The sequence below is a fragment of the Nannobrachium achirus genome, assembly GCF_963921795.1.
Source record: "Nannobrachium achirus genome assembly, chromosome: 9".
Classification (NCBI taxonomy): Eukaryota; Metazoa; Chordata; class Actinopteri; order Myctophiformes; family Myctophidae; genus Nannobrachium; species Nannobrachium achirus.
Window position 1 is genome coordinate 24476055 of NC_137818.1, and position 23957 is coordinate 24500011.

A 23957-nucleotide genomic window follows, 5' to 3' on the forward strand; every position below is an offset into this window, starting at 1 on the left:
GGAAACAATGGATTGGAGATCCGTTTTGGTCTGGCTCTATGCTCAGCCCACTACGGTTCAGTTCAGGGAGGACACTCACACAACCTGTGAGTCACACACAAAGGCACCAGATGTTGTTCCTCCCAAGAGCAAGCTTTACCAGAACTAATAGAAATGTTTTTATTGTTGTATTTTGATATTTGATGATTTGTTATTATTTTTTTAATAGAGCGTCCTCTTGTCTTATTGAACTGAATTGTAAGAAACATCAAAATGCATACCGTTATGCTACGATGTTTTCTAATAAAACTTGGACTTGAACTTAAACTTGAACTTGAACTTCAGAGAGATGTCCCCCACACGCAGCTGCATGGTGTGGCCCGGCAACACGAGGCACCATCCGGCCCACTACTTCAGTGTTTCTCAAACATTTTCATGTCAAGGAGCCCGATATTTATGTATTTGGCCGCAAACCCCAAAGACTTTGAGCCCCCATAAGAGAAAATTAGTCAAGATATATTTTTCATATATCACAAGCTCACAGCACTTTGATCTGAAAGCTCATGATTCGATACATTGTGAGCTTGCAGATGGGCTATTTTCAAATAGCCACAATTTTTAATAGGGCTTGTGCGTTTCCTCGAACCAGTGCTCCACATGCTTTCAACTGCGTGGTGAGGCTCTGAGCACAGCCACTCAGCTCAGTGGGACCCACCGTGGAGTCTTGCTTGGAGCCGTTTTAATAGAGCTTTTTAGAATAGAGGGAATGAAAGGGGCCATTTAACGCAGGCTGAGGGCCAGCTCTTTCACCACAGTCCTCCTGGGCTCAGCCCATCGCACTGCCCAGCAGGAGGGGGTCAAACTGGGCAAGAGGACCGAAGAGAGCTGGCTAACAGCAGGAGCTGGAGGGTAAAGACGACAGAGAAGTGGGAGAATGCCAACTGTTGTTGAGTGGAAGGGATGTGTGTGCGTGCATGCGTGCATTTGTGTGTGTGTGTGTGTGTGCGTGCATGCGTGCATTGTGTGTGTGTGTGTGGTGTGTGTGTGTGTGTGTGTGTGTGTGTGTGTGTGTGTGTGTGTGTGTGTGTGTGTGTGTGTGTGTGTGTGTGTGTGTGTGTGTGTGTGTGTGTGTGTGTGTGTGTACTGCTGCTGCTCTTTGAGAACCATGTACTCACAATGATAGAAAGGTTGGGTTATGGTTAAGCATATAATGGTGATGATTAAGTTTAGGGTTATAGTTACGGAATTTACCACTTGAACCCTACCGCCCATATCCTTTCAGTGAAAATATGGGTTGTTGTGAGCTTGCAGCTCTGCTATTTTTTTAGTTAAAACATGGGGTTTCTAGTATAGAGCCCTGGGGGAATCCGGTCAACTAAGTATAGGGTCTAAGTGCATGTAATCAATGGAATGAGTCGAAAAGTCAGTACAAGGATGTATGCGTGTGTGCATGTGCATTTCTGTATGTTCATGTATAGGGACTCATTGTTTGTTATAGCTCAGCGTTTCTGTCGCTCTGTATCTTTTCATCCATCTATCAACCTCACTGTGGTTTTAATGTCTGGGTTTTCAGACATGCAGTGGAAAACTAATCACAGATAGAGTACACTTAGGACAATATACAATGGTCAGTCTCTGTGGGTGTGCGTGTGTGCGTCTGTTGTGTCTCCCTTTGAGAAAGAAGGCAAATTAGATCCAGGGATGGAGAATGGGGCAGTGGTAGCCGCAGTTTGTGGTTAGGACCGTGGAGAAGCCTACGGAGATGCTGGCATTGTGGCTGAAAGGCTACCGGCTCACCTACCCTGGATTGTCAAGAAAATCTGTGAAAAGTGAATGAGGCACAGTCTTGCTATACCACAAGAAATGCCCTCAAGGTGTCTTTATGTATGTGTGTGTTCAAGAGCGAGAGAGAATGAGTTAAAGATGTGTACTTATACTTTGTCGTACGGAGTCCTATGTTGCAGAGCAAAAATAGCACATCTACAGTATATCACAATCCATCGCATCACGATGCGTTGTGATCTAATAGATCGGCGCAGTCATACCATGCCTATGTCTGTGACCGTTTTTGGTACAAAAACTGCGGACTGAAGAGATCCTGTCTTGTGTGTGTGCGTGTGTCACACCGTGTCTTTTTCAAGTAGCCCATGTCTCACACTGCAGGACTCCTGTCCGTTTATTTAAGCAGTCGTTCACGGGTCCAGAACCAATCATCTTCTGTTTGTCTGACCTCTCCCGGGGAGGGAGGGTCATGACCGCTGGACTGGACTTGGGTGGGATGACCTTTGACCTCCTGGGTGTTTCATCTCCGTTAAGGGGAGATGCGCTGTGCGCACACACCACACACACACACACACCCACACACACACACACCACACACACACACACACACGTGCAATCACATCATTTTGCCTGTTGCTGGTTTTTGGTTTCATAGTTTTTCTCTTTTTGTCAGTCTGTTTGTATATCTCTCTGTTTTAGTTATCACTTACGCACGCACGCACGCACGCACGCACGCACGCACGCACACACACACACACACACACACCCACACACACACACACACGTGCAATCACATCATTTTGCCTGTTGCTGGTTTTTGGTTTTCATAGTTTTTCTCTTTTTGCTCAGTCTGTTTGTATATCTCTCTGTTTTAGTTTATCACTTACGCACGCACGCACGCACGCACGCACGCAGCACGCACGCACTACGCACGCAGCCCGCACACGCACGCACGCACGCACGCACACACACACACACCACACACACACACAACCCACAACCACACATTCAGGGGTCCCATGGTGAGTGACACAGCTGTCTGCGCAGCATCAGAGCTGAGAAATAAACCACTGTGTTTCAGTGACAGCATACAGAAATCAGGCACCGACAGATGCACACACGCACTCACGCACGCACACGTGCATGCACACATACATGCACGCACACACATGCACAGTATTAACTTCACATGCACACACAAATTACAGAAATACGATGAACCACACACACACACAACACGCCACAACCACCACACCACCACACACACACACACACACACACACACACACCACACACACACACACACACAAAACACACACAACACAACACACACACACAAAGTATACAGTATACTGGATACTTAAAGTTATACATGTAACTTTTTTTATAAAACAAATCTTAAAATGTCCTAGCTGTTAAATCGCTAAAGTTTTAGAACCCCCACTCCGTTATTTTCAGCTTCTAAAGCCTTCTCTTTATATGTTTTCTATGATCCCTGCCCGGGACCGGTTTTCGCGGAAAAATTGCGTCACCACACTACCGGCCAATCACAGCGAGGGTTATACACTGCCGGCCAATCACAGCGCAGAACATACACTGCCGGGCTCTCTGGATGGGTTTAGGAAACACGCCTTCAGGAAGTACACTGCAGTGTTTACACTGGAGGAGTCTAGCATGTAACTCCCCAACCGCTGCTCGTAGAGGACACGGGAGAACTCATTGAAAGCGTCTCGGCGAGGCGAGGCGGACGCGGTGGTCTGACGGCCCGGTCCGCGAGCGAAAAACGGACTGCTACAGACCACCAGTTGAGCAACTTACACAGTATAGCTTTAAATAATCACTGAGGGAACTGAATAAAGATATTGAAAGTTGGGAGACAAAGTAGAGAAACATAGCTGCATGCATGTTACACATGCACACACACAGTGAAAGAGAGAAAAAAACACAGCCTGACAGATCAAAGCTAAACTATACTAGGTCTTTTCCAGTGCTGTTTACTATTCAACATGCTTAATATGATAGTTCAGCTTGTGATACTTATAAGATTAGGTAGCACTTGCCATGTATGCCATAAAACCTTTAAGTTTACATGTGGGGGTGTATAACAATGATTAGACCTGTTTAAGGGTTAAAGGAGTAGTTCACCCCCAAAATGACTTTTTTTTTTCTATTGATCACTCATGCCATGGAGACTTGAGTTCAATAATATTTTTTGTATTTGTCGCATTCTTATGAATTTGATTATAGTAAATGTACCCCCATTGATTTTGGATGGGGACCCAAACGCATTTGGTCCCTATCTGGAATCAATGGGGGTACATTTATTGTAATCAAATTATTGCCTTAGGAATGCGACAAAAAACAAAAAATATTATTGAACTCAAGTCTCCATGGCATGAGTGATCAATAGAAAAAAAGAGTAATGTTGGGGGTGAACTACTCCTTTAAGTGTCTTGCTCATGGACACTTGGACACATTGCCGGGGCCAGGAATTGAACCTGGGATCTTCTGTTTCCCACTTGGCCTCTCTACCGCTCTGGATAAAAGCACATAATAATTGGGGCTGTCAGGCAGGCATCCTCCTATCACAGATGTCGTATAATTGATGTGGACATTGAGATTGCGAAACCTTTCTATTAGAGAATGTGATCATTGACACTGGGCCTCTAAATGCCACAATAGTATAATACTATAAAATAACATACAAGAAAATACGGTGTTTATAGGCAAAGGGAAATAAAATTCAATAATTGTCTTCAGCTGGGATGTAGATTGTCGGAGTCAGAGGGGGGTGAAATCGTGGATTAAAAGCATGATGGAAATTTGATTGCTTGCAAGTCTTCCAGAGTTGTGGATCAAAGTCTTGGATAGCATGAAGGATAAACAAACACATATTTCTTTCTTTCTTTCCTTCGTTCTCCCCTACCCTCCTGCCCCCCCCGGACCCCCCCCCTCTCTTTCTATTCTCTCTCTCTCCCTTGTCCTCTGTGAGCTGTTTCGGTCTCTCTTTCTCGTCTCTCTGTCGTTCTCTCCCTCTCTGTCGTTCTCTCCCTCTCTCTCTCTCTCTCTCTCTTTCTCTGATCTGCTTCTGCTTGTGTGGGCTAACGGTATTTTTCCCCTCCTTGTTTTGTGTGTTTCTGTTTGTGTGCATTTGTGTTACAAGTGGACGATGTGAACACTGGTCATTTTTCCCTTATTGTTTCTCCATGTCTCTTCATCTCATTGGAGACCACCAGAAAGACTTGGCTGTTTAACCCACCCACCTCTCTCTCGATCTCTCTGTCTCTGTCATTTACTTCGTTTGGTTTTTCGTTAGTTTGTTTTTCTTAAGTATGTGTTTGTGTCTGTGTGTAGACAATTGTTCGTTTAGGACTTTGAAGTTGTTTTAACCTTAAAATTGTCTTTTCTCCATTTATGTCTCCATCATTCCATTCTCCTTTGCTCACAGATGTTTAGGAGGTTTTTGGGGTTTGGATGGAGAGAGCAGGAAGACGAATGAGAGGAGAAGGGGCAGAGATGAAAGGAGGGAGCCTGCTTCCCATGCTGTCCCCAGGGAGATAGGAGAAGAAGAGAGAGAAGGATGAGGGATGAGAGAAGGGGAGCTAGGGAGGATGGGAAAAGGACGAAGGTGGAAGCAATGAGGGAGAAAAGCAGAGGAGAGGAAAGAGGAGAGATTGGAAGGGGCACAAATGTCGAAAGAGGAGAAGTCTGTTTAGTTTAACTCTGAGAGAAAGACAGACGGAGAAAGCGAGGGGGTAAGAGAGAGAGAGAAATGGAGGGGGCAGGAACGGCCATAAACCGGTTCATTATTGCTGATCTATTAATTACTGTATCATAATAATACCCCTTTGCTCGTGGACTTTACTTTTATGTACGTGTGCTTGTACGTGTGTGTGTCAGCAGGGGGGTCATGGTGTATTAGGCTTAGCAGAGAGAGTTTAAGACCTGACCATGGCATCGCTCTATCGCTGTACAATAACCACAGCTGGACTGCTACATGGTGACACTGTACGCCTCACTGACTTTAGGTCTCTCTCTCTCTCTGTGTTCTGTTTCCATTTTGTGCATACGCACGCGTGTGGCTGGGTGGGTTTCAGTTGCCATCGTGGGTTTATGTGTATTTGGTTTGGCAGAATGTAGACAAACTGACTTGGACACTAATCAGCTACACAGGGAACAGTGCTGTCCCCCTGGAACACCCTGATATACCACACACACACACACACACACACACACACACACACACACACACACACACACACACACACACACACACACACACACACTGTTGTTGAAGAGTCGACACTCGACACACATTCAGAGAGAGAGAGAGAGAGAGAGAGAGAGTTAGGGTCGTGCAGACAATGGCAGGGGCTGATATTTCGAAAGGGGCCTTTTGGTGAAAATACTGTATCGAAAATAGCAGACCTCCAACGCGACGCGTTGTGGCGCGTTGTGAGCTTGGAGGTCGGCTATTTTCGGTGCTTGATACCACTCTGAACTAAGCATAATCAATTTATTTCACCATAGTAAAAACTGAATTCATGGTCTGGAGAGGGCACTTGTTACAGACGGATAAAAGGGCAGGGGCTCAAGCCCTCTTTGATGTCTATGTGTGCAGTGCACATGCCTGAGAGAGAAAGAATGAGAGAGAGCGCCCTGGAGGGAGGAGCGCTTGGCAAGCAGAGAAGGGGAAGAGGTGGTGACAGTTTGAGGATGACAAATGAACAAGCCAAAAATAGTCGTTGTGGAAAGGAAAAAGGGGGGAATGTGAGCAAATCAGAGACAGAAACGAAGAGATGATGTAAAAGAGAGGTGGCGAAGAATATGGAGGGAAATGTGTTCCATGACCAGAAATGAATACTGTTCATTAATGAACCTCTTGAATCACTGAACAACTAAACCAAACACTGCTTACACACAGACATGTGTGCATACTGTATTTACCAAAACGTGAGTTATAGAAATCATTCTTGTGACCAAGGGAAGAGGAGAAAAGAAAATAAACTTGATCTGAAAATAAACTAGTTCCGAAAATATGTGATTATATTTAATTTATATGAGTATATAAAATGCTATGTGGTAGAAATAGTCAAATTGTACAGAAAACAGAAATATTTGGCCAAAAACCAATCTGTACTGAGGACAAGAATCGGGTCAGTTTGCATAAGCGAAAATGTGTGTGTGTGTGTGTGTGTGTGTGTGTGTGTGTGTGTGTGTGTGTGTGTGTGTGTGTGTGTGTGTGTGTGTGTGTGTGTGTGTGTGTGTGTGTGCTGTGTGCGCGCGTGTTTGTGTGTGCGTGCGTGTGTGTCATAGCGGAAGGATGTTTTACTGGAAAGACTATAAAACCAAGGAAATCCAGTCGTACTTTGATAAAAGGGAGCGGAGTGTTATTCACACTATTATTACCCATGGTCACCAGCAAGGTGACCTGTGTGTGTGGAGGGAGGGAGGGAGGGAGGGAGGGAGATCAAACTGATGTTTGCACTTTTCATTCCTTTAATTCCATTAAAATGATGCGTAAACCCTTGAATGCAACCATGAGGCTTTTGTGTGACAGTGATTCGCCACAGTGGTCTCAGTGAGCATCTGTTTGAGGTTGTAAACACGCGTGCACTGGTGCACGTACAAAAATTTGAAATGCATGGGAGTATGTATGTATTGTTCCCTGTGCCTTTTTTTGAATTGTGTATTTTTATCCAGCTAATTTCAATGTCATCATCTCCCCAGTGGCTCCTCTGCCGTCACAGACTCACCCTCTTAGTAACAATACTCCATTGTCTAGTAGAGGAACGGACACACTGACACACGCAGGGTTCACTGGAGGGACAGTTAAGTCACTGCTATGGAGCATTCATAATGCTAGCTCCATGTGCCCTCACTGTTGAGTTGATCTGAACTTAGTTCACCTTCTCTGACTTCTCTGAATGAGGGTAGCATGGCCCTCAATCAAAAAATAAACCCCCAAACTAGGCCTTGGGGCCCTGCTTGCCTCCTATTCCCTCACTTATTGGGCAGTTGAGCAGCGTATTTCACTCAAGTACAGTGGCTATGATTCTCTAAATCTCAGGGTATTTGGTTGGGTTTGAAATTGCGCCACTAAACTAGCCAAAGAAGGGAGATCAGTGTGGGCATAACTTGGCAGTCCCATAGTCCCCTGTTCCCTGGGCACTTGTGTACAGTATGTCTGAACTGACTTCACTCACATACAGAGTGCTGGCACATTCAATACATCACTTGACTGAAAACATCGCCGTCGGGCTGAAACCTTATATCTCCCTATTTCATCTCCTTATATTTTTGGAGCTGTGTGAAGCACAGGCTCCCTATACGTGGCCGTGTGGGTCTGTCTGTGTGTCTGTGTGTCTGTATGTAGCCTGAACTTCCTAAACTTCGGCACGCTACTAGTCCCACAGTTTTGCCACCACACACTCGCGCCATATGTCAAATCGACCGGCTTACTCGGGAATGGTGGGCTAGTAACTTGCTAAGAGAAAGGTTCAATAGTTTAATTGATATTAATTTATTAGTGAATTAATTTTCCCCATTGACTTATAATGGGAATCGCAAAAACTCACATTCAATTATTTGTCTCTCGCAAACCATAGGGGCTAGAGTTTCAAGACTTGGAGAGGAGGTTCATAATGATTTCAAGGATTAAATAAAAAATAATTGTGTCATTTGGCCGCATGGTGGCGCCATAACACCCCACTTTACGTTTTGGCCTGTAACTCTTGAACCGTAGGTCGGAAAATTAAAAATATTTTTTCCCTGGATTCCTTGGGTCATGACGCATCTCCCCATATAGGCCACGCCCATTTGCGCCATGATAGATTTTCCGCCATCTTGAATTTTCTCCAAAACACACTTTTTGCTCCTTTTCCTACATATTTTCTTCAAATGTCACAAAAATCGGTACACATGATCTATGAACCTATGCAATGAACATACTCTAGGGATATTGCGATAGTCCATTCCGTTCGTTCGTAACGGGCTTCCAAAGTTAGCGGGAGGGGCCCGTTTTGCAAACAATAGCCATAAATCACAAACAAAAGGTCCAGTCAACACTGAATTTCAACCACAGGTCGGGGGTGGCATACTCAACGAATCCCCAAAAGCATTTCCACTCTGCCTCATGGTGGCGCTATAACGGCCTACTTGTCTCGTAACTCTTGAACCGTAGGTCGAAAAATTCAAATTATTTTTTCCCTGGATTCCTTGGGTCAAGACGCATCTCCCCATATAGGCCACGCCCATTTGCGTCAGGATAGATTTTCCGCCATCTTGAATTTTCTCCAAAACACACTTTTTGCTCCTTTTCCTACATATTTTCGTCAAATGTCACAAAAATCGGTACACATGATCCTGGGTGACCAGAGAGGTGCCGTTGAGTCTAGCCTGCCCTGAGCATCAACTGCAATACACACACACACACACACACACACACACACACACACACAGCTCCACTTCACACGGGTGTGATTTTTCATAAATGAATGCCTTATTTTATATTTAATACAACATTGCATCGTAACACATTGAGAGCGTATAGATCTCCTATTTTCACTATTTTAGAAAGAGTTTGACACATTTTGAAAGTGTTTGACTACCGTAAATCCCCAATTAATCGCCCGGTGGCAAACTGCCGCCGGGTCCCATATATCCGCCCGGGGTCTGACCCCATTTTGCGCAATAAACGCCTGTTTCAAATAAGCGCATGGTTTGTATAAGCGCCTGGGCCGTTATTTGCAATTAATATTATCCTTATTAGGTTTTATGTAAGAGCCCGGGCTATTATTTGTTTGGTTGTTTGGTATTATTTGCTATTTATTTAACTTAACTGGTCATTTATGTTGCATGGCAGTGGTGCGCTGAAAACAGCAAATCTACAAGCTCACAGCAGTGCTGTGACTGACAGCACGTTGCAACGCACCGCACTCGCTGTGCGTTGCTACGGGTCATATGTTGCATGACGGTAGTGCGCCGAAAACAGCAAATCTACAAGTTCACAGCCCTGTGGACAGACACTTCTAAGCCAAATGTATATGGTCCCCAACACAGTGCGGTGCGCTACCATGACGCACAGGAGGACGCACTGTCTGTGCGTCGGGGAACAGATTGCCAAAGGACACCAAAAAAAGAGAGAGGAAAAAAAGAAAAGGAGCTGCTCTCTGAGCAGTGCGCACTGACCATCATTCATTACTGTCTAAAACGTTGCTACAATGCAAAGTTTGCGTGAGTAGGCCTACTTTAATGGCAAAACATTGTGATGGAGAAAGACTGGCCAGTGGCAATAAAGACCAGCTGGATCAGAATAAATCATTACCTACTGTTGCTGCTGCCTCTTCAGTCCGCATTTTGAAGAAGTAATCCATTATTTTGAGGTTCAAGGGGAATGCAGAAGGCTTAATAATAATGCAATACCATAATATTTTAATGTCAGAGCTGTTCAGTGGTCACGTCAGCGAGTCCAGTCTGAGCACCGCAGCTGCAGGACTTCTGCGCTAATTGGGTCGTTAACTAGATGCGTCTTTGCTGGCATGCGGTAATTGATTATTTTGGAGAAAGATTCCCTTAGTATAAATATAGTATATAGACCTATATATTTTTAAAAGGCTTTCATACACTCTTGATATTTTTTAAATGAGGTTTGGTCTAATAGATCGCAATGTGCTATTTTCTGGGTGTTCATAACAATTACCGTATTACAATAATAATAATAATAATAATAATTATATAACATTTATTATAACATTTTGATTATTACCCCTATTATATAGTTTGAGAAAGAAAAAATAACCAAATAATGGCCCAGTGCTGGCCAGTGCCAATATAAATAACAGCCTGTTACCAATAGCCGCCTGGTCCCTTTTAAGCGCCTGGGGTCCGACCCCATTTTGCGAAATAAACGCCCGGGCTACTAATTGGTGATTTACGGTATATTGACGTTCAGTATATGGACACCATGCTGTGTTTTATACATTTGAAAAGTTATAATACAGTATATTAACAAGGGCTTGTGAGTATATAATAACCATATTGGATGCATTAAAACACCCTTTTCTTTCCATTTCCTAAAAAGTGACAGTTCTAGACATACAAGGTTTCCATCCAACAGCGAAAATTGGGCCCCTACTAAGCTACTCTCTCATACTCTCCGGATTTTGTTTTCAACTTATCTGACTCATGCTCTCTTGGGTGCACTAGTTTTACCACCAAACTCACCAAAGTAGGAGGAAAGTTGGGTCCAGATCTGAGTAGTCCTCTAGTCCCCGGACAGTGGGGTTCTGCAGGTCTGAGCTGACTTCACTCACACCCTGACACTTTTGGCAGGCTCAATTAAGCAAAGTGAGGTTCTAAATGATGAAAGCAGACCCTTGGTTCTGCTGTTCCCCTTATATTCCCTAATTCTCCTTGCAATTGAATAGTTTTGATCTTCCTTCTTTCACACCCTGACTTCTTCTGGCATGGTAAAACTCACTAAAGTGGGGGAAATAATGGGTCTGAAATAAATCAAACCGAAGCCCTATTTCATGCTAGTTTCGTATTCCCTTGTTCCCTGGATCAAATCTGAGTTGACTCACACCCAGGGGTTCTGCATTTGGTGAAACAAAGGCAATTTGTTCAGTGCAGTCCATGCCTTGGGTGAACCGAATGAAGCTGCCATTCATATAATGCCATGTGGTTTGTATGTGCAAGGTAAGCAGGGCCAGACAGTGTAACAGGGAGCTGAATACTATTTTTTTTTAGAAAGAACTTCCTTTCGGAGTTCTTAAATATTTCATTACAACTTCCTGACCCAGCTTTATACAGTTTTAGCCCCCGAGAGTTAATGTGAACAGGATGGGCTGGGAGACTGGTCTCAACCCTGACCTGTGCTACACCGCTCTATCATCCTGTTTCTCAGACTTTCCCCTGGTTCTCAGACAAACAAGCGAGTTCACTAGAAGGGCGATTAAATCACACATCTTGCGCTGAATCAAAAAGCTACTCTTCGGCCCTGTGTCCCTGGACTGTCAAGTTATGCAGAAGTGTAGTTGGAAGATACGGACCTGGGACATTGTCTGTGTGAACTCAATCAACTCTACAAGTGCCTTCTCTTTTGTGGTCTTTGTTTCATTGTTTTTCTGATGATTTATGGTCTTCAGAACTATGAAAATTAATGGTATTGAATTGCACAACATGAATTTAAAATGTTGGCTGAAATACTGTAAGCGTCCATGTGTATATGTTGCATGTCCAAGAAAAATATATTCTAACTCTCACTTTATCTTTTCTCTCATAGCATGTGTTCACCATGGACCCTACCAACGTGGAGAACGGACGGGGCAAGGTCCCACACGACCCCAACCTCCCCTTTGCCAGCACATTCAGTGGTATGTTTCCTGCCCTGTCTCTACGGATGAAATCTTTTGTAGACAGTAAAATCCTTGGTGTTAATTTAACTCAGTGGATTTAAGTTAAGACTATGCATTTTATTTTGTAGTGTAATAACAATATCTTGTGTCATGGTGTAAACTTGAACCCTGACTCTATATTGAATCTTCCATTGATTTGTGTAGCATTGTTTATAAGAGCTGTCTCATTTAACAGTGTAAAATGCCATACAGTGGAATTCTCCATGTTAGTTTCTTGACCTTTTTTCAACCTTATGATGGAGATCTTGGCTGTGTTGTGAAAGTTATGATAACCCTGCCCCAAGGCAGCTAGGGGAGCTTTCTATGGGACTGACATGTGAGCACACATTTATACAACTTACGCACAAATACATATGTGCACATAATGAGTGCCAGCTCAAGTTATTAAGACATCAGAGATACACACATAACGTACTGTACACACATACACAGACTATCTGATGAACTCACACGCACGCACACACACACTCAAATACACTCAAATACACGCACGCACGCACGCACGCATGCACGCACGCACGCACGCACGCACGCACGCACGCACGCACGCACGCACACACACACACACACACACACACACACACACACACACACACACACACACACACACACAGTACATTCTGGTTCTGTGCTGAGTGACTAGGTTAAATAGTCAGGGTGTTTCTCTTTGTATGTCATTTACTATTTGGGTTATGAAATTGGGAAATACCTCTGATTTAAAACAGTGACAAGCAATACTGTAGGTGTGTGTGTGTGTGTGTGTGTGTGTGTGTGTGTGTGTGTGTGTGTGTGTGTGTGTGTGTGTGTGTGTGTGTGTGTGTGTGTGTGTGTGTGTGTGTGTGTGTGTGTGTGTGTGTGTGTGAGAGCGTGTGCGCGTGTGCGTGTGCGTGTGCGTGTGTGTGTGTGTGTGTGTGTGTGTGTGTGTGTGTCCAATTTGCATTTTTGCACATAATACATTTATGCATTTATGTTTTATGTCTATGTGTTCTTGAGTGCAAGCAGTGTAGATGTTTGGATATGCATACATGTACACACACAGACAGACAGACAGACAGACAGACAGACAGACAGACAGACAGACAGACAGACAGACAGACAGACAGACAGACAGACATGTACTGTAGCACTGAGCTACAGTACAAAAAGATCCAGGGATAGTGAGAGAGAGAGAGAGAGAGAGAGAGAGAGAGAGAGAGAGAGAGAGAGAGATAGAGAGAGAGAGAGAGAGAGAGAGAGAGAGAGAATTAGAACACAGCGGTGCAGGAAACAAATGAACCCACTAGGAGTTTGGGACAGCAAGATGAAGAACCAATAGAAGATGGTGAAAGTCTCATTCATCAGCCACTGATCCTCTGATATGTTCCTCTTATCTCTGCCTTCTCTTTAATTACAGCATCCCTCACACTGAACACACACTGACACTGACCGAGCATAAGTACACATGCACTGTCAGCACTTATTAGCGTCTGATGTACTGTATGTGTGTGCACACAGGTGTGCACGTGTGTGTGTATGTGGCGATGTATGTATTTATGTCCATGCGTTCTTGTATGGGTGTATGTGTGTATATTCTGATACTGTACAGTACACGTGTGCATCTGTATGCACATCTGTGCTCCTGTATGTGTGTGTGTGTGTGTGTGTGTGTGTGTGTGTGTGTGTGTGTGTGTGTGTGTGTGTGTGTGTGTGTGTGTGTGTGTACATGTGTGTGTACATGTGTGTGTGTGTGTGCATACAGTACATGTACGCGTGTGCATGAGTGCATATCCAGTACCTGTACTCTTGCCAAATGGCACAAATGATAAGAAGAACGATAGAGTCTTGCTCTCCAGAGTTTAGCCAAACAGACAATCTGTCAGTAGTTGGACTTCTATCCAAGTGTTTTTGTTATGTGAAGTATGATGTCTGGCCATGGAAAGGCTACATAGAAACAGAAATAGACTATTGATGTCCATCTATCGTTCCTTTTGACAAACTTTCAAAAGGTCACTGAAAGAAATGAACCTAAATATACTGTAGGTTCAGGTTGTAGACATACTAGCTGGTGTGTGGTTTTATTCTAAATCCAATGGACTGTATGTTCTTAATAAGGTTAACAACGCTGCTGTCTCAGAAATAGGGTTGCAACTGCTGATCTTCTTACTTTAGTTACTTTTTTGATTAATTAAGTAGCTTTTTTGGTATTTTATGTATATCAACGCCCCAAAACGACACAAATTGTTAAAGAATAATCATCTACCGGTAATTCTATTCTTCTGATTAAGCTCACAACGCATCACGATGCAACACATTTTTGGAGCTTGTAGACATACAATTAATTTGTATTTTTGCAAATAGATTATTTTATAAAAAATCTATGGTTAAGTTCAAATAACTATTGCACCCCTACAGTGAAATCACATGTATTTGTGTTTGTGGTCTATGTTGTTATTAATGATTGAATGACGCTTGTGTCATTGAAAACCTGTTAACACTTTACCTTATTCCCAAACAAATATGGTCAAAAGGCCATTTGTTCTAATGATGCCAATAATACTTATGCAAGTGAAAGATTGCTCAGATTATATCTCACCACAAGTCTATTCAGTTTGTTCTAGAAAATCCCCCTCTCAGGAGGAAACGTATACTACAAGAACAAGTTCCACACAGAGTTTCCCAGACTGTATGGGGATTTGAACTGGCGATTTTCCAATCTCACGCTCACTGATTTAACCATTAGGCTACTACCACCTCTGGAGATGAGAGTGATCAGAGGTGAACGTGGAGGGAGAGAGCGTTGCTGAATGCCGGTCTCACTGGAGGATGTGAGAGTCGTGTTTCAGCTGGGGATTTGTCTGACCTGCTTTATAACGGATTGTCCTTTCTCAGTGTATGTGTCTCTGTCTGGATCTCTCATTCACTCTCTCTTTGTTGTCTCTCTTTGTCCCTCTGTCTACCTGTGTGTCTGTCCCTCATTGTCAATCTTTGTTTCTCTGTCTGCCTATGTCCTTCACTCTGTCTCTCTTTGTTTCACTGTCTGTGTGTGTGTGTCTGTCCCTTATTGTTCTCTCTCTGTTTCCTTCTGTCACAATGTGTGTATGTCTCCCTGTCTCTGCCTCTATTTTCTCCTCTCTCCCTCCTACCATCCCTTCCTCTCCCCTCTCCCTCTGTTTCCCTACAAGGTGGTGAGTTGTATGCAGGGCTGACAGCAGACTTCCTGGGCAGAGACTCTGTGATCTTCAGGAGTATGGGAGGACGTTCCACCATGAGGACAGAGACAGACCAAAAACTGTTGCATGGTATGGAAAAGAAAAAGATTCCTGAGTGTCACTCAGAGAGCAAACAAATGGAAACAAAATGGACCCGTAAGAGTCCATTTGGTTACATTCATTCACTTTCAGAGTTATTTGCAGTGTGCTCTATCAAAACTTCAAAAGGCAATCGTAGCCAATCAGGAGGGAATATAAGAAATGGGACAGATCCATGTTGATGACATGACTTTAGAGATACTGTGTACCGCTTTGCGTGATTTTAGGGCAAATTGTGTAGGAGCAGTGTCCAAAAACAGTGTTTGCAAAAATCGGCCTCATGGTAGGGCATTCACCGAATATTCGAATATTCGAATATCAAAACACTATTCGATTACTGTAATCACTATTCGAAAATTCGCCGAAATTAATTTTAATATTATTTTCGTTTTCTTTTTTTTTCTTTTTTTTTAGCCGTGACAATATTTCTACAGCAGACATGCAGCTGTGAGCTCTGGTGTTAGTATTTCTCCTAATCCATTCATGTTTGATTGTTGTCAAATCCAACCACACTGTAGTGGCTAGCCTATGTGATTGATGTGCCGACTGCCGACATACACGGCTGGCCCGTCACTATAGATGACACAGTCACTCAGTGTAGGAGGGGAGGGGCGCTCTAGAACAAGCAAGCTCAATGCTCGTTGCTGACAAAAGTGTGTAATACTTTAGGCTACTTTACTTTATTGCTGCGGAGTTTCGTTCCTCTTGCCGAGTATATCCAGTTTAGAGGACACCCTTCTCTTTACAGTAGCTCTTTCGGACCGCGCTTCACCGCAACCGCGTTGATGTCATGCTTCATATTCAAATGTATCTCCTCTTTAAACCATAAAGGTACAAGCGTCCGGCGTTTTATTTATGATAACGGGTCGAGAGTTTCGCGACACGGATTGGAGTGGAATTGATGATCTTGTAAAGCTTGTGTTACGTACTGTATACTTCTATACTATAGCATGCAATCATAACCCATCATAAGGCTGTTGTACTTGTCGAGACTCGAGTCACACCAGCCTTCATTAACATTGGAATGAATCTCGCTACATATTAATGGCCTGCTAAGTAGCGTGTTAACGACATGCGTGTGAAGTCATTAACATAGCGTGCATCCCATCAAACAATCACTATAATGCCTGAATCCCGAGGTTAAACAATTCACAATACAACACTGCTTGTAACGAACAAAGGATGGACAGTAGGCTATAAATGTGGTTGTTGTTGAACATAGATAGGATAGGCTTGTACAGTTATTTTCAGAGTTTTCCTAGTAAAATGAACTCGTTTTTCATCACAAGTTTCATCAGCATGTTTATGCTATGTTCAGTCGTAAGAAAAAATAGCAGACCTACAAGCTCACAACGCGTCTATCCGCGACGCATTGTGCATTGTAGGTCTGTTCTCTCTCTGCTGCTTGAGGTCCGCATCCACCAGTGAAAACCTCTCACAGCCAATCGATGGCTGTTATTTCACGAACCACGCATTTTGTCCCGCCTACAAAGGTTAACCCGTAAATTGCTGGTTGTTTTTAAGGCTTGCAAAGGAGCGTTTTAATGATTTATTAGATTACAAAAATATGATATTTCACCCGTCGAATTCCGAATATTCGAATACTTTGAGGTCGAATAATTCGAATTCTAAAAATCACTATTCGTGAATGCCCTACCTCATGGTGGCGCTAGAAGAGGGCCATGTGAGAAATCAGAGCTGGAGGTTGTGGTTTGCCAGCCAAGGAGTGTGTGTGCAAAGTTTGGCATGGATAGGGGCAACGGTGCCGGAGATAAGAGTAGGGCCAAAAGTGTAACGTGACGTGACGGACAGACAGACAGACAGCCGGTGGAGGTTTTCATAGAAACTTTTACTTGGCTGTTACGATATAACTTACTACAACATCATTTAAATAAGAGTCCATATATTCTGTAATACCGGAAAAGTGTAACCAGTATTTGTCCCATTCCATATCAAACTTTTTGCTTTTACTTTTTTTCTGTATGAATCTCCCTATGAATTCTCTTGAACTTTGCTTTCTTCCCTCCTTCCCCTCCAGACCCCAGGTTCATAGCGGCCCACCTCATCCCAGACAACGATGACAGGGACGACGATAAGGTTTACTTCTTCTTCACGGAGAAGGCGTCCGAGGCAGGGGACAGGGAGGGGGCCATACACACCCGCATAGGACGAGTGTGTGCGGTGAGTCACCAATTCATGACACGCCCAGCACTGTCACATTATGGCAAGGTCATGACTAAATTAAAATGGAAAAAAGTACAAGACCAAGGGCAGTAGGCTCCAAAGAAGCTAACCCCCCAAGCAATCAGGCATACAAATGATTGTCTGTCTGCCTAGGCTAGTACCATATTACACACACACACATACGCACGCACGCACACACACACAGTTAGGCACACACGCACAGTTAGGCACACACAATCGCTGGAGGACGGCCACCACATCAGCTCTCCCTTGCGGTCCCCCTCTGAGGCCGACCCTCTTATAGATGACTGCAGAGCTACGAAGTATAAATGTTGTGTCTTGAGATGAAATCACAGATGAGTCAGATACTGTACCAGTCTTTGGTCACGGTCATGTAGAATTAGCTATAGCATCACCGTGCTAACACAGAGGAGGTAATGGCTTTTGCTACGCATGGCTTTTTGCAACGCAAGGCAGGGACAACGGAGACTTAACCACAAGGGTCTGTGAAGGCATGCCAATATTCGTCTATTATATTATGTATGTTAACTCCCCCAGACACACACACACACACACGCACGCACGCACGCACGCACGCACGCACGCACGCACGCACGCACGCACACACACACACACACACACACACACACACACACACACACACACACACACACACACACACACACACACACACACACACACACACACACACACACACACACACACACACACACACAGCTGTCAGATGGCTGTACTGTAATTCCCATGCACTCTGTGATCTCACACACATCACGTCACACTCTCTGTCCCGCATTCTTTCACGCAACGATTTTACTTTTGTAACCGCACTGAAAATACATACAAGCATGTCTAATTACAGTATACACATGCGTTGTTTCAAACACACGCGCACGCACACACGCACACAGCTGCAGGTGTTCCCGATTGGCTTCTGTTGCCAGAAGTCAATACAGTGTGAGACAGTGCAGCCAGCACATGTCACACTGACTGTCCTCCCCCTTTCCTTCATTTCTCACTCTCTGTCTTACTCTCTTTTATTTATATCCCTCTGTCCTTTTGTGGTCCCTTTTCTCTTTCTCACAATCCCTTCTTTCCTTCTGGCCTCTCCTTAACTCTCTCTGTCTTTCTGTCACACTGTTATGTCTCCCTCTCTTCATTATTGGCTTATTGTGTATAGTCACTCCTGCTCCGTGTTCCATGTCTCCCTCAGGCCTATTCAAACACAGTCATCAGAGCTTCCTCTGCAGAACCTCTCGCCAAGAAAGCAATTATCACCACTGATCCTCATTACATCCCTCCTCTCCATTATGAGTCCCTGTGTAGTTGTCCTCTGCACTGTAATCCTTTGAGCAGAAAAAGACTGTTAGCATTACCATAACCTCTGTACTCTGACTCTCCAACACACACACACACACGCACAGCGCGCACGCACGCACGCACACACACACACACACACACACACACACACACACACACACACACACACACACACACACACACACACACACACACACACACACACACACACACACACACACACACACACACACACACACACCCTGTATAGAAGCCCCTAATGTAAACCGGCGCAGGTTTACAAGGCTGGGCATGTACTGTACTTTATAACACATCTGTTGTCTCAATTGATACAGGGGGAAATTATATAATTATATAACTTAATAATATTCCTAATAGGCATACCACATCAGGCAAAAAGAGCTCAGAGCACTTGCGAGGCAGTGCTTAAGGTACTCCATATTGCTAGGATGAGCGTCTCACAACCATGTTGTTGCCACCCATGATCAAAACAGGAAGTAAGTAACACTGCAGACTGCCTTTCTGGCCTAAAATGTGATATTGACGAGCAGTGCAACTCTGTCCCTTGCACCAAAAAAAAAAAAAAAGAAAAAGAAAAAAATGAGTGCCTGAAAACCACCAGATTCTCGGGCATGTCATAATCAGCAACTATGTACAAGCTCAAAACACGTCGCATTGCGCTGCGTTGTGGGAGGTAGTAGATTTTACTGTGTCGTATGACAAAGTGCATAGATCTTGAGTGGTTAAGAAAGTAACAATAATTGCGACCGTAGGCATTTACTATGAAAACCTGCAGCTCCCGTGCGTCAGTCAGTCAGTCAGTCAGTCAGTCAGTCAGTCAGTCAGTCACGCCTCATCTCACACTCCATATAAGTTCTCTACATATGACCTCATTGACTCCAGATCCATGATGTTATTAATATTAAGCCCATGGTAGGCTCCATATATGGCCGTCCTTGTCCCTTTTATGCCCATACATGGAGATCCCTGATGTCATCAATATAAAGCCCGTATATGGGAATGCCCATATATGGACATATTGTGTCAGTCTCATGTGGCCGTTCCCCTTTATGCCCATATATGGAGATCCCTGATGTCATCAATATTAAGCCCATATCTGGGAACGCCCATATATGGTAGATAATATATATATAGTGTGTCAGTCTCATGTGGTCTCAGCGTAAGGGCGAGCTTCTTGCCCTTAGGGTGTCTTACTAGTAGGCTAATGCTAGTTTGTGTGTGTGTGTGTGTGTGTGTGTGTGTGTGTGTGTGTGTGTGTGTGTGTGTGTGTGTGTGTGTGTGTGTGTGTGTGTGTGTGTGTGTGTGTGTGTGTGTGTGCGCGTGCGCGCGCGTACTGTACCGGTATGTGTGCGTTCTCTTCACCAGAATGATGTAGGAGGACAGAGAGTCCTGGTGAATAAATGGAGTACCTTCATCAAAGCCAGACTGGTCTGTTCTGTACCAGGACCTCATGGCATCGACACACACTTCAACCAACTGGGTAACAAGCTTGCACGCACGTACACACACACACACACACACACACACACACACACACACACACACACACACACACACACACACACACACACACACACACACAAACACACACATATACACAAACACACACATATACACTGGGCTCAATAGATTATTATTTTTTGATTCTCAATGGAATGTTTTCCTAGTTAATTAAAGAAGTTTAAATAGCGACCCACACACACACACACACACACACACACACACACACACACACACACACACACACACACACACACACACACACACACACACACACACAAATCACACAATTAGAGTAGCAGCACACACTCATACACAAACACAGTGACTGTATATGTCTGAAAATTATTGTAAAGTAGCAACGCAAGAAAACATGCAAACACACACACACACACACACACACACACACACACACACACACACACACACACACACACACACACACATACACCACAAAAACAACACACTGACTGGTATTTTGTTGATTTGTAAAACAGAGGATATATTCCTGTTGAGGACTAAAGATGAGAGAAACCCTGATGTGTACGCTATCTTCAGCACTATCAGGTAAGACACGCACGCCAGCACGCATACACACATGCATACACATGCGCATGCACACATGCACACTTAGCCCCTGCTTTTTGTATCTTTGGCAGACTCATCTGTCACGCCACTTAATCACTGGACAATACATCTATTCATCATATCTCAAATGGCCTCATAAAATGGATAAATGCTCTTCATTAAAATGCTAATGTTATCTAAAGTTTCCCAGATGATAAAAATCATGTGAATCTAAAACTCTGATATCTTTGGGGAGATAAAATAAAGTCCTGGTTTAGTCGTATTTCTGATCCACATGCAAGTGCTGTTTTTTCCAAGCCATATTGGTTTGATTTTTCAATAGCAGTCCAATAAACGGTCCCATCCCTCTTCAGTAATGTGTTCCAGGGCTTTGCGGTGTGTGTGTACCGAATGGCTGACATCAGAGAAGCTTTCAACGGTCCCTTCGCTCATAAAGAGGGTCCTGACTACCAGTGGGGAGCCTATGAGGGCAGGGTGCCCTACCCAAGACCCGGTGTGGTGAGTGAACTACAGCGGAAGAGAACTGTAGACAGTCGACTATTGTAATGCATTTATACCACGTCTTTGAGGTGTTGATACCACTGATAGTCACAGCAACAGTTTCCTCTCGCACATTAAGGGGCCTCGTCCACAGAATGTGCGTTCTGTGCTGCTGGCGCCTTTCTGCCATGCATTTCTATGGTAAAGAGTAAAGGCGTGCTGGAGCGCTCCTCTAACCCAGCGTCCAGCATTTCTTGGCGGAGCGCCCTGGGTGCTTCAAGCAGGAAATAGTTCAACTGTTGGAGAGGAGCACTGCTTATCAGTGTCACATTTGATCATCCTGGCTGTGTCTGACAACCCAGTCTTTTTTATGTCCTGACTTTGACTTGTTCCCAACCATGAGATGTCCATGTTTACTGTTATTTTGGCTATTTGTGCTCATAATGCAGATGACATGGCATTCGAGCACAGCAACTATTGATGGATTGTTTAATTACTGCAGTATACGCTATTGAAGCCGTCCATACATTGGTTCTGTAACACAGTAAAACCGTAAATGTTATTTTAACCCTGAAGAGTGTACAACAAATTGGACCTGTGGAACAAGATGGATTTGTAATCTTAAGAGTTAATTTAGTTCCAGGGGTCCTATTGGTTCCATTTGTACACTCTCAGTTACAAAAAAGTGAAAACAGGATTTTATGTGCATCTGGCATACTAAATCAAAACAAGACCTTATTTGTATTGCACATTTAAAAACAACAAATGTTGACTGCTGTGTATAGAGGAGTTAGTTCTGTAACAGACATCTTTCAGATGTTCATCCTACACAGGTCTATGTTGCATTAGTACTGCAGACAGAATGTCTGAAAGTGTCTGGCACATTGTCTCTCGGTCGCTCCATATGTAGTCTGACCACTGATGCATTTTATTTGTGTTGCACTTTTCATTCACAGGGAGTGCTAGTTTAGTTATCCTATATTAAAATTGGACTGGCCGGCTGAAACGTTGTGTCCCTAATAAACCTTCTTTTGGCTGCAAGTGAAGACAGTGTGCAGGATTCCTTTTTTATCCTTCTCATGTGGGCTATAAAAAATAAAATGAAAAATCATAATCGTAATCGAGGCAAAAGACTTGCGCAATACAAAAATCTAAGCTGTTGCACCACACAAAATGAGTCATATAACCTATCTGTGATTTACCAGAGCGATCCATGTGACGTCCTTGTGACGTGTGTCATGCAGCTAGTTACCAGACCACTGCATGTGACAGCTGGACAGAGAACAAGTTCCGATTGTTTTGTTTTTGTTTAAAGAAAGAATGTGTGGCAGTATTTCAGCAGGATGCGGTAAAAATGGAACTTGTGCACTGACTACATCAGTACATTTTTCCAATTACGTTTTAGACATTTATATGACGATAGAGAGAGAAAGAGAGAGAGAGAGAGAGGAAAAAACAGGGAAATGTCCAGGGTGCTCGATGCGTAGCCCTGCCAAACCAAATACACCACGACCCCCACTACTGAACCACTGAGACTGCTGACTACTGGTACATACTAACACACACAAACACACACACACACACACACACACACACACACACACACACACACACACACACACACACACACACACACACACACACACACACACACACACACACACAAAGGAGGAAGGTGTATAGAGTGTCCATATCAGTAAAGTGAACTGTGTTGGTCCAGCTGTGGTCACTGTATACAGTACAGAACGTTACCTGTTTTATATCTCTCCTCTCAGCAGACCTCTGCCATGCTCTGTTACACACACACACACACACGCGCACACACGCGCACACACACACACACACACACACACACACACACACACACACACACACACACACACACACACACACACACACACACACACACACACACACACACACACAGCATGTAATTCCCCTTGATTACCAGGCTAAATGAGAGCCTGTAGGAAGACAGAAGACATTGTGAATAAAGTGAGCAGAGAGCAGACACCTCTGTGGTTTCCCTTTCCTGGCTCTCTGATGAACCACTGGACTGGAATGACCCATGACAGACAGACTGACAGACAGAGAGACAGACAGACAGACAGACAGACAGACAGACAGACAGACAGACAGACAGACAGACAGACAGACAGACAGACAGACAGACAGACAGACAGACAGACAGACAGACAGACAGACAGACAAAGGCAGAGAGAACAGACAGACAGAGAGGAAAGAGACAGATAGTTGTACAATGTGAGACAGATAAAGAGACAGTCAGAGAGATAGAGAGAGGCAGGCAAGCAGACAGACAGACAGACAGACAGACAGACAGACAGACAGACAGACAGACAGACAGACAGACAGACAGACA

At 44.0% G+C, this 23957-nt stretch overlaps 1 protein-coding gene across 1 annotated transcript in view; it reads left to right on the forward strand.

Annotated features, from left to right (window-relative positions):
* sema3bl (sema domain, immunoglobulin domain (Ig), short basic domain, secreted, (semaphorin) 3bl) overlaps window positions 1–23957 on the forward strand; it is a gene marked incomplete at both ends in the record, with an annotated part of 95516 nt that overhangs the window by 52136 nt on the left and 19423 nt on the right. Inside the window, 6 exons of the mRNA XM_080732636.1 lie at window positions 12047–12137; window positions 15341–15457; window positions 17505–17647; window positions 20375–20489; window positions 21007–21076; window positions 21451–21595. Coding sequence (XP_080588762.1) covers window positions 12047–12137; window positions 15341–15457; window positions 17505–17647; window positions 20375–20489; window positions 21007–21076; window positions 21451–21595 — 681 coding nt within the window. The remainder of the gene's footprint in view (window positions 1–12046; window positions 12138–15340; window positions 15458–17504; window positions 17648–20374; window positions 20490–21006; window positions 21077–21450; window positions 21596–23957) is intronic.